The sequence below is a fragment of the Mus pahari genome, chromosome 15 (genome assembly GCF_900095145.1).
Source record: "Mus pahari chromosome 15, PAHARI_EIJ_v1.1, whole genome shotgun sequence".
In the NCBI taxonomy this organism is placed as follows: domain Eukaryota; kingdom Metazoa; phylum Chordata; class Mammalia; order Rodentia; family Muridae; genus Mus; species Mus pahari.
Window position 1 is genome coordinate 26,935,315 of NC_034604.1, and position 11,268 is coordinate 26,946,582.

At 43.6% G+C, this 11,268-nt stretch overlaps 1 protein-coding gene across 1 annotated transcript in view; it reads left to right on the top strand.

Moving 5' to 3' along the window:
- Positions 1-11,268, top strand: part of Sap130 (Sin3A associated protein 130) — a 77,656-nt gene that overhangs the window by 55,453 nt on the left and 10,935 nt on the right. The window contains exon 16 of the mRNA XM_021215039.2: positions 951-1,309. Within this exon, the coding sequence (XP_021070698.1) occupies positions 951-1,309 (359 nt within the window). The remainder of the gene's footprint in view (positions 1-950; positions 1,310-11,268) is intronic.

The window sequence follows — 11,268 nt, forward strand, 5'->3', positions numbered from 1 at the left end:
CTTCTTTTGTATCTTTTGGAACTTTGCCACCTCTTTAGAAAACTTAGGCATATAAGAAACGTCTTATAAGGGCTCAAGAGATAGCCCAGTGGTCCAAAGCACTTGCTGCTTTTACACAACCCAAGCTGAGTTCCCAGCACCTAGGTTAGACGGCTCCCAGCTGTCTGTAATACCAGTTCTGAGGGATCCTGTGCCTCTTCCAGCCTCTGCAGGCACTGGCACACACATGCCTAGGTATACATGCACACCCACATACACTTAAATAAATAATAGTAAATCATTTTAAAATATCAAGTACCCATGAAATGTGAATATAATTGTACCTTAAAGGGAAAAAAAAACCCTTTTTGATGTTACACGCCTTTAACCCCAGTACCTGGAAGGCAGATGCGGCAGTGTCTCTACTTTAGAAGCCAGGCAGAAGTACATAGCGAGATCCTGTGTCAAAGAAATAGAAACTGCAACAACAACAACATACATAGTAAAAATTCATATTACAGGTTCAGTGATGTGACTTCAGGAATTTCGAATTGCTGCATTTAAAACCTTGACAGAATGGGAAACTTAAAATAATGTTTTTATTTGTTTATTTTTTGTTGTGTTAGGAATTGAACCTAGGGCCTTTAACTTGCTAGATAAGCACGCTAGTTCTAAACTGTATTCCCATCTTTATGACATCGGTTATGTCAAAGACCTGAATTCTGAGCTAGAGTACAGCTCAGTGCTACAACATATGCTTAGATACTGAAGGCCTGTGTTCAATTCCTGCCATAAGAAAATAAAGAGCCGATTTTCTTTCAAAGTTAACTTGAAGATGAACATGTAAGATTAAAGAATAGAGTATCAGTTGTGTGTGTTCTTTAAAAAGAATTGCAGCCCTCCTTGGAGATATTTCACCGTAAGACAGTTTTGTCTCACTTGCTACATAATGCTTTCTTTCTGTGTTTCAGTGCCAAACCTAAATCTGAAGTGCATGTGTCTATAGCCACTCCAGTCACAGTGTCCTTGGAGACCATATCCAATCAAAATGCCGAACAACCTACCGTTGCNGTCCCTCCAACTGCCCAGCAGCCGCCACCGACCATTCCCAGCATGATTGCAGCAGCCAGTCCTCCATCCCAACCAGCCATTGCTCTTTCCACCATTCCCGGAGCCNTGCCTGTCACTCCACCCATCACCACCATTGCTGCTGCACCAACACTGTCAGCACCTGTGGGCGGCACTCCTTCCACGGTCCTGGGACCTCCTGTTCCTGAGATCAAAGTAAAAGAAGAAGTGGAGCCAGTGGACATCACCAGGCCTGTCTCTAGTAAGTTCACTCTCTGATCGTAGTAACCACCCCTTTCCTAGCTCTCTCGTGTGACTGTCAGCCTGGAAATCCACCTCAGGCTACTCTGGAACTTTCCAGTATGTGCTGCCACACCTGCCTTTCCTTCATTTCTACAAAATGAAAGTCTACTTTTAATGAATACTTCTTTGTATTACTTATTTCTGCACCTCTGAATGTAGGTACACACATACCACAGCACTCTTAGGAATGTCAAGGAATAACTCATTGGGAGTGGGGGGACCCAGGGACTGAACTCAGGTCATCAGGCATGGCTGCAGTCATTGATCCATCTCACACAACCCTTGAAAATCAAAGGCATTTTGCTGCTTCTTTGGTAATTTTAATTCCTAGCTATAATCATAAATTCCCCCATGCATATCTTTCATATAGCTTCCTTGTGCTGATTAATCAAATATTTAAAAGGATTTTAAAGTAATTCTAGCTAAGAATTCTTAATTTATAATATGCTTCCTATCCGGCTTGGTTGTTTTATTGTGTAATAAAATAAGAATTAATGTTTTAAAAATACTCTCTTCATACAAAGCATGATTAGTAAAGTCTTAAAACTATTCCCTATGCCTTTCCTCTCAGCTCAAAGATTCCAGTTTGTGAAAGTCTAGTCACTTTCTTATTTCCTTCACTTTAAGTGTATGGGTGTTTTAGCTACATGTATGTCTGTGCACTGTGTACTTGCCTGGCACCCTCAGAGACCAGGAAAGGGCATCAGTCCTCTAGGACTTTGGTAAGCTAGCTGCCATATAGGTGCTGGGAATTAAATCCCATGTTCCCTGAAAGAGCAGCCAGTGCTCTTAACCACTGAGCCACCTCTCAAGTCCTAAAGGTTCAGTCACTTTAAAGCTTTTCTTGTTTGGGGGGGTGTGAATATATGTGTGTGGAGTTTTGTTTTGGTTTTGGTTTTGGTTTAACAATTTATTCTGGGATCCTGTGTTTTCTGACTACTTAAAATAACTTTAGAATGTGTGTAACATTAAGAAACAGAAAATCTGGGCTGGTGAGATGGCTCAGTGGGTAAGAGCACCCAACTGCTCTTCCGAAGGTCCGGAGTTCAAATCCCAGCAACCACATGGTGGCTCATAACCATCTGTAACAAGATCTGTCACCCTCTTCTGGTGTGTCTGAAGACAGCTACAGTGTACTTGCATATAATAAATAAATAAATCTTTAAGAAACAGAAAATCTTTGTTGTAACTGGGCACAATGCAACATGCTTTTAATCCTACCTCTGGGGAGGCAGAGAGACAGGTAGATCTCTGAATTCAAAACCAGCTTGGTCTATAAAATAAGTCAAGGGGCTACACAGAGAAATCCTGATTCAAAAAAGAAAAAAGAAGCTCTGGTGTGAAGTCAAATGATTTTTGTGCTCACCCCATGCTGGTAGCCTGTATGTAAGGGGAAAAAATGCCTCTTTTTGGCACGTGCTATGCAGTAACACTTATGGTTGTGCTGTCTGTAATAGCTTTTCAAACTTGCTGCTTAGCCAAACGACTTAACAGTCAGGTCTCAGAAGCTAAAGTGAGATTGCTATGAGTTTAAAGCTAGCCTATAGATTGTGTAAATTCCAGACTGCCCTGGGTTACAGAGTAATACATCATCTCAAAAGTAAATAAATAAGAGAACATACTATTTATTTACTTTTGCTTCTTTTGTTATTATCCCATATCCCATGGATTTGCTTTGCTTTGCTTTTGTTGGTTTGATTTTTGTTTTTTGTTTATTGGTTTGTTGTTGGAGGGTTTTTGCCTCAGTAATCCAGTTACAGATGTTATGGCTAACCATAAGAAAAAACAAAATGGTCTCAATTCTGTCACCTGCTTGTTAACACATTTGCATAGTCCCTGCCACAGTGTGTAACAAGAGACCGATGGTAGTCCTGCATCAACCTGTAAGGCTCTGGGATTTATTTTCAAACCAGTAGCACACCTTGATAAGACGAACATCTCACCACTGTCTTCTAGCTTACGTGCTAGTGAAAAGGACAGTGTAAATAGTACACTTGGGTTCAGAGGCATCCTGAGTCCTCTGGGGGAAACAAAGCAACGTACAGACGTCAATGTGTGGGTCCTCACTGGGGCCGAATTCCCGAGAGAAACAGTTGGAGGGGGGATTTGTTCTGGCACAAGTTTCAGACGTTTGTCCGTAATAGGAGGGAGCATATGGCACGGCTTGTGCCATGGCAGCCAAGTTACAAATGCCTGCCTTAATGAGGTTTTCCTTCCCTCCTTTCCCCCCATCCTGGCCCACCAGCTGATGGGATAGTGCAATCCATGTTCAGGCAAATCTTACCTCTTAGTCAACCCTCTCGGCTCCTGGCTTCTATGAGATGAGCAAGTCTGTATCACCATACTTCTGGCCTATAGCCTAGAAACAGTGGAGCCAACTGTAAAGTTGTGAGTCAAGAGACAGCCACTAGGCAAGAGTTGCCTCATTTCATCTGCAGACCTGTACTGTCCAGAAAGGGGACACAATTTACAGGTTAGGACAGCTTAGCTCTACTGAGACAGGATAGGCTACTCCTTCATTTCCTGTTTCTCTGAGGTCTGTCAGATGCTCCTGGGCCAGAAGGCTGAAGACGTACTCCATCTTACTGACTTACTGGGGCTGTATAGGTAGGCAGCTGTCTCTACAATGTGTCTCAGTTCTGGAAGCTGCGTTAGGCTTCCTATATATTTCAGTCAATGTTGGACATTCTCGGATTTCTAACAGGGTTGAAAGACTACTTATAGTCTCATAGCCAACCCAGGCTATTTACTTTGAGAGAACAGATTTGAGAGGATGGTTTTCAGATGGCATACAATCTAAAGCCAGGACATAAGTCAAGGTAGAATCATAAGTCTTTTAATTTAGGATAGATGACAGTGTTCTATCTTAATGACATAAATGATGGACTGGGTGTTGGGTCTGTCTTATACTTTATGGATTACAAAATGGTAATAGTCGTGCTTTATTTATTTGAGAGAAAGGTTTTGTTTATTAGAACAGAAAGGGGGAAGTGTTGTGGATGGGCCTGCTGTTCTTGTGAACCAGTCCCCTAATGAGTAAAGCAGCCAATCACTGGTCGAGTGGGAGGGACTCCCAGGTTGGACAGAGGAAGAGAGGAAGCAGGAGAGGCAGCTCTTTTTGGGCATGGATAGCGTGAGGACAAGATGCAGCTATGAGTGTCTTCTGGCTTCAGTGGCGGATCCGTCGGGATTTGCTGCTGGAGGATCTAGATTTATATGGCTTACCAGATTAGAATTTTAGTTGTTGCACTCAGCATTGTTTCTGGGAGAAAAAAAAAAGTTGAGTCAAAATAAAACTGGTGGGGTGACAGTGTTGCTCAGGGGTAAAGCATTTTGCGTAGTGTGCACAGGGCCTGGGTTCTGAACCTACACAACTAATAATAATAATAATAATAACAACAGCAACAACAGTAATAACACACACACCCTTGAGTGTTTTGTCATAGCAATGAAGACCTAACATGTGATTTTTTTTTTTTTTTTTTTTGGTTTTTCGAGACAGGGTTTCTCTTTGTAGCCCAGGCTGGCCTGGAACTCACAAATCCGCCTGCCTCTGCCTCCCGAGTGCTGGGATTAAAGGCGTGCACCACCATGATCGGCTCCTAACGTGGGAACTTTGAAAAGGATGTTAAGAGCCTCATTGTGGGGCTGGTGAGATGGCTCAGCTGGTAGAGTGCTTTCTGCCTGTCCTGATGACCTAAATTCAATCTCCCAGGCCCACCAGTAGATAATAAGAGAAAACTGACTCTTCCTTCTTCTTATCTCTACCCGTGCCCTTGCACATGCATGCATACAGAAATAAATAAGAGGAGGGGAGCCCCCTTCTGGAGGTGACCCCTGAGTCATAGGACAGAGCTAAAGTGCTGTTCCTGACGAATCCTGGCAAAAGGGCACTCACTTCAGGCATAGAGAGAGAGCAGTGTGTGTGAAAGCCTGTATGTGACAGGAGTGTGCCAGATATGCTTAAAGTCAGGGAAGAATCGGGGAGGGGGAGCCAAGTGGGTAGTGACTGATGAATCTAGGACTCTGAGCCTGGCTTTGCAGGCCATATTGCCCTGCCTTCATGTCTCAATGTTGCGGTCACATACTTACATCACCATATCCAGGGTAAGTTCCCTTTTCCTTACAATGTAGCCCAGGCTAGCCTCAAATTCACCATCCTACAGCCTCAAAATCCCATGTCTGAGGTTAGAGTCATGTTCCACAATATCCAGCATCATGTGATTTTTATATTTTTAATTTTGAGACGGTCTCACTGTGACTCAAGCTGGCCTTAAACTCACAGTTTAAGGATGATCTTGAATTTCCTGATCCTCTTATTTCTCATCTCCCAAATGCGGAATTAACAGCATATCATCACACCGCACCTGTTCTTTTTTCTTGTTTTGTTTTGTTTATGCCATTTGGGAGAATTCAGCCTTGGGCTTCTTGCATGGTAGACATGAACCCAGTGGACTGAGTGATGTATCCAGCCCTTAGATTGTCGTTTTGTTTTCAAGCAAGTCTCACTGTGTAACTCCAGTTCACCTGCCTCGGCCTTCTAAGTGCTGCCATTATAGGCATACGCCCAGCCCTAGCAGTGCTTCTGAGAACTTTGTCATAAAGAAGGGTGCTAGTGTCCCACAGGAGAATGCCACTCAATGGAGGTCAGATAACAATTCTCTATTTGCCAGCAGACTAATGCCATGTAGTAGACCCCAAAACAGAATTACATGTGTGGGGTAGGAGTTCCAAAGTCTCAGTTTAATTTATTAAAACTATTTGTTTTATGTTGTAAAACATTGGCCCTCAGAAGCTGCAGGTGCAGCTGAGTGAGAGATTTGTAATCTGTAGGGTGTACTCTGTAGGGCTGCGTACGGGAGATGGGTGAAGCACGGGGTGGGTCAGCTGAAACCAGCTCACTTAGGGAAGAGCCAAAGCACTGACTCATTACACAAGGTTGTACTGGGCCCATAGGTACAATAATTTAACAAGTTGTCATTTTACAACGTTTAATAATTGGTAAATTAAACATGGCCCAGTCATTAGACCTAGGAGAAGGACACAAGCACCCGTGGGCTCTGAGTAAGATGGTCAGCTAGTAAGCCAGGGATCGCTGGCTGTTTTCTCAGCAATTCATAGATGTGGGCCTTACACATTATCTTCAAGAGCCAACTGTTACTTGGATGCATAGATGAACGTAACTCATTAAAGGAATCAGATCACTTTTTTTTCAATCCTGTTATTCCTAGATTCAGCAGAGCTAGTAAAATGCTTTGTGTTCGAGGACCGTTCTGGGGAGATGCTGTGGCTAGCCCTAAAAGAAGCAGTGTGGCTGATATTACCATGAGTCCTGAGGGAGGACAGGCATCCTGGTCCTTGTCTCCAAAGGTCTGCTATTGGATTCTTCAGGCTGAGGCCTGTTGCCTTCCAGGTTTGCAACAGGAAAAAGGCTGAAGAGCTGGTCACCCATCTTCTCTGGGAAGTGACCCCGAGAGGCTGACCTGGGTGGACCTTTCTAGGCCAGGTCTCTTCCTCCTCGGGCAGTGTAGCTTTCTTTGCTTGGGTGTGGTGGATCCACAGGAGGATGCCTTGCAGCTAAGTGTTTAAATGCCTGTCCACACTGCTGACTCACCCTGTGCAGAGCCTCAGTCGTAGATTATTTAAAACTGTCTTGGGGACTTCTTACACAGTCAGGTATTGACTTCCTGGCCCTGGAATTAGTTTTGCTAGAAGAGGAAAATTGAGGGCCAGGGTAAAGGCCATGGCTGTTGAAGTAGCAGATACCTTACCAGTCAGGTGGCAGGCGTACGCACAAGGTTCTCTGTTGACAACATCCTCATATGTCAGTTCAGGACTGAGTGCAGAGTAAATGCTGTGTGCCTCATTGCTGTTGAGACATTAAGGATGTGGGTACAGGCCACTGAGATCCTCCACTTGGGGGAAGAATCCATGACTACCATGTGAAACATGGGGAGTAATTCTTCCTCCCTACAGATAAAGAGGTGTTCCTGGTCTGGCCTACACAGGCAGAGATCGGAACAGCAGACTCTGCTAGCATGCAGTTTGTGCTGATGGAGTTGTCCAGTGCTAGGGAAACAGAACTACTTGAAGTTGGGGATGGCTAGCCCCAAAAGCATACTGTAAGTTTAACCCAGTGTATTCAGCTGTTGAATTCTTCATAACCATTGTCCAGTCGACCTGATTCTGAATGTTACATTAAACAAACTTCAGGTTTGCTTTTAAGGTTGGTTTGAGTTGCCTGCTTTAGGCCTAACTTAAACAGTATATGTAAAACATGCCTTGATTACCTTTATTTCTCAGCAGTTTACAATAAATTAATAAATCTCACAAGATTAGGGTTTTATAAGCTAAGATAATTTATCTCTATTAAGACTTTGAACCGCCGGGCCTGGTGGCGCAGGCCTTTAATCCCAGCACTTGGGAGGCAGAGGCAGGTGGATTTCTGAGTTCGAGGCCAGCCTGGTCTACCAAGTGAGTTCCAGGACAGCCAGGGCTATACAGAGAAACCCTGTTTCGAAAAACCAAAAAAAAAAAAAAAAAAAAAAAGACTTTGAACCTTGGAACTAGAGAAATGTCTCAGTGGTTAAGAGCACTGGCTGCTCTTCCAGAGGTCCTGAGTTCAATTCCCAGCAACCACATGGTGGCTCACAAACATCTCTAATGGGCATCCGATGCCCTCTACTGATGTGTCTGAAGACAGTAACAGTGTACTCATGTTAAATAAATAAATCTTTTTTTTTTAATGTTTTGAACCTTAAAAATTACAATTATTGAATTGAAAACTCTTCTAATACCAAAGTAAAATGTATTTTTTTTAATGATTTATTTGAATGTTATGTGCGTTGGTGTTTTGCCTGCTTGTATGTCTGTGGTGGGTGTGAGCCCTGTGTAACGTTAAATCCCTGGAGGTAGAGACACACGAACGGTCGTGTGCTGCCGTGTGGGTGCTGGGATGGAACCTGGATCCTTTGTGAGACACTCTTAACCACTGAGCCATCTCTCCAGCCCCCAACTCAACTTGAAAATATAAAAACAATCTGTTGAAACATTTGGAACCTCACTTTCCTGAGTCTTGTGTAGTGTACTTTTACAAAATCAAGTTTTATAAAATCCATTTATAAGAAGACATACACGTAGAGCAAGACGGTGGTCAATTGATTCTTACCACGGTCTTGTTATAACTCAGCACCTCCAGGTGGCTCACATGTCACAAGGTTAGGAATGACATAATGACTAGATTTGCAGTTTTAAGTCAGCATGAGTTAGAACCATGACAACCTGAGGAACAGTGGAAATGATAATGAGCATATTATCTTAAAGTCTCATCCTCCATAGCCACGTGTAATATAGATTCAGACTTCCTGTGACTTGGCTGGCTGCAAGCTTTTATGGTTTCACTTTTATTTTTACTTAAATAATTCATCCTTTCATCCTAAAATAATTTAGCCCATATTTTTTAATAGAAAGTATATAGCATGTAACGTTATTTATTATAGTTAGCATTAAATTGATGTTTACAGCATCTTAACAGAATTTAGCTGACTATGAAGCTGGAGTCGTTATTGAGAGATTTCAGGCAGAGGGTCCCTTTATCCTTCTCATGTGTGAGCAGCTCATTAGTTGTTTTATTATAAACACCTTTATACCATAGATAAATAACAGTAGCCTCTTTTAGAAGTAGTTTACCTCTTAACTGTCCTCAGTGCACGGCGCCTTCTTTCTGGATGATTCTGTTCTCTCCCTGACCCAGTACAGGCTTTGGGAGAAACTTGGAGTCCATCAAGCTTGGGTCTGAGGTGGGCTTTGTTTGGGTTTTGTTTGGTTTTTACTTTGTAAACAAAGGCAAGAGTATCCTGGCTTGGTGGGACAGAGACAAAGGCTGACCACAGGCACAGGAGGCAGTGATCCCAAGAACACAAAGAATGGGATTAAAGGCAGGCACCACTGCCTGGCTTACAGAGTGTCTTATCTCAGTTAGAAGAGGCAAGCTTGGAATTCAATAAGAAGAACCAGCTTGGCTTCTGTCTCTAGTCCCCACCCAAGCAGTGTAGATAAAAGACACTCCAGTACACCTTTTGGCCACTCTGAGGTGGCACCTGAATTCAGAAGCTGACAAAGCCTGTACACACTGCAGCTCCTCTGCTGGCTCATGCGGCCAGACACACGTAATAAAACTGCCTCCTAGGACAGTGGCTGTCAACCTGTGGGTCATGACCCCTTCCAGAGTGGCATTTCAGAAATTCTCCATGTGAGATATTTACATTACAGTTCATAAAAGCAAAATTAAGTGACAGAGTAATCTTATGGTTGGGGAGGGGGAAGTCACTACAGCATGGGAACTGTGCCAAAGGGTACAGCATTAGGAAGGTTGAGAACAACTGTTCTCAGAGGACCAGAAGGATTCAGTTTTGTGTTAGGAAGCACAGCAGTCTTTCCAGGACTCTGGCCCTGCTGTGAGAACCATAGGACCCTGGAATGTCCCAGGGAGAATCTGAATGTCACAATGCACAGAGCAGGGAAGGCCCAGATTCCCAGAGCCGGCCTGAGCCCCTTGTGGGACAGAAATCTCTCTGGGGCCTTCAAATCTTGTTCCTACTGAAGACAGAGAACCCCACCCGAAGGAGGGCAGACTGGGAGTAGAGAGCAGGCCCATGGAAAGGCTTTCAGCTCAAGGAAAGGCTAGATGGAGTTGATAAAGCCAGAAACAACATGTCCCACCAGAAGCAGGCCAGGACTTGAACCAGAACTTTCAAAGTGTCAGTTCAGGTGACTACCACAGTTTGCTTTATGTTGTAGACAGTGGCCCTCCAAAGCTGCAGGTTCAGCTGCATGGGAGTGTGTGGCCCAGCAGGAGGTGCTCAGCAGGGGTGAAGCACAGATGGAGTTAGCTAAACCCAGGGCACAGTGGAGTGACTTTGGGCAGTCCAGTAGGTAAAGCATTGATATCAAGAGACAGGTTCTGGGTTTCGTGGGTCTAATAATTAACTTCAGGGCCTAACATGGATGTGCTAGGCAGGCAGTCTCTCCCTGAGCCACTTCTTCATTCTGAGTTGTTTTCTTTTTAATGAAGAAAGTGGTAGAAGTTGCTTGACCTCATTTCTTTGTGCTTTCAGTGAGGCAGTAAGTCATGACAGGAAGGTTTAGTGGAGAAAATGGTTGAATTTGTTGGCCATGAAGCAGAGGAACAGGGCAGGGTTGGGAAACAAAATACATTGTTAGTAGCATATCCTCCACACTGACTAGTTGGACCATGCCTGTAGCAGCTTCAGAATGTGTGGATTCCTGAGGGTGAAGCCATGCTGCCTGGCATCAGGGAGGTGCCAAGAGGCCTTTCTTCTAAAAACAAACCCTTCCCAAGGAGTTTATCCTTTGGAATCTGCTGAGGGTTGGGCAGTTCCTGAGATGCTGGCACAGCATTTTTATGTTGGTCTTATGCAATGGTTTTGCCTGGAGTTTATTAAAAGATTTTGACATAGTCCTAAATATCATATTAATAGAGAAAGTAGCTTAGAAAAGAAACGTTGTATACTCTACCCAGGTGTAGGTTTGAGGTTCCAAAGAGTGCCAGGCTTAAGTGACTTTGTTATAACTCTAATATATTAGGAACTGAGGTTGTCAGGAGGTTGCTAAGTACCTAAATGATAGAGCATTGGTTTCTGGTGTGCCTTAGAGTAACAGCTGAGGTAAAACCCTTGATCCGGGAGTTTAAACTGGGTTTGGTTTGGTTTGGTTTGGTTTTTAGCTGGTTGGTTGGTTGGTTGGTTGGTTGGTTGGTTTGAGATAGGATCTCTCTATGTGGCTCTGATGTCCTAGAACTCACTGAAATCTACCTACCTTTGCCTCACAAGTGCTAGGATTAAAGGCACATACCACCACCCCTTCAAAAATTCATTTTCTTTTTTTGTTTTTTTTTTT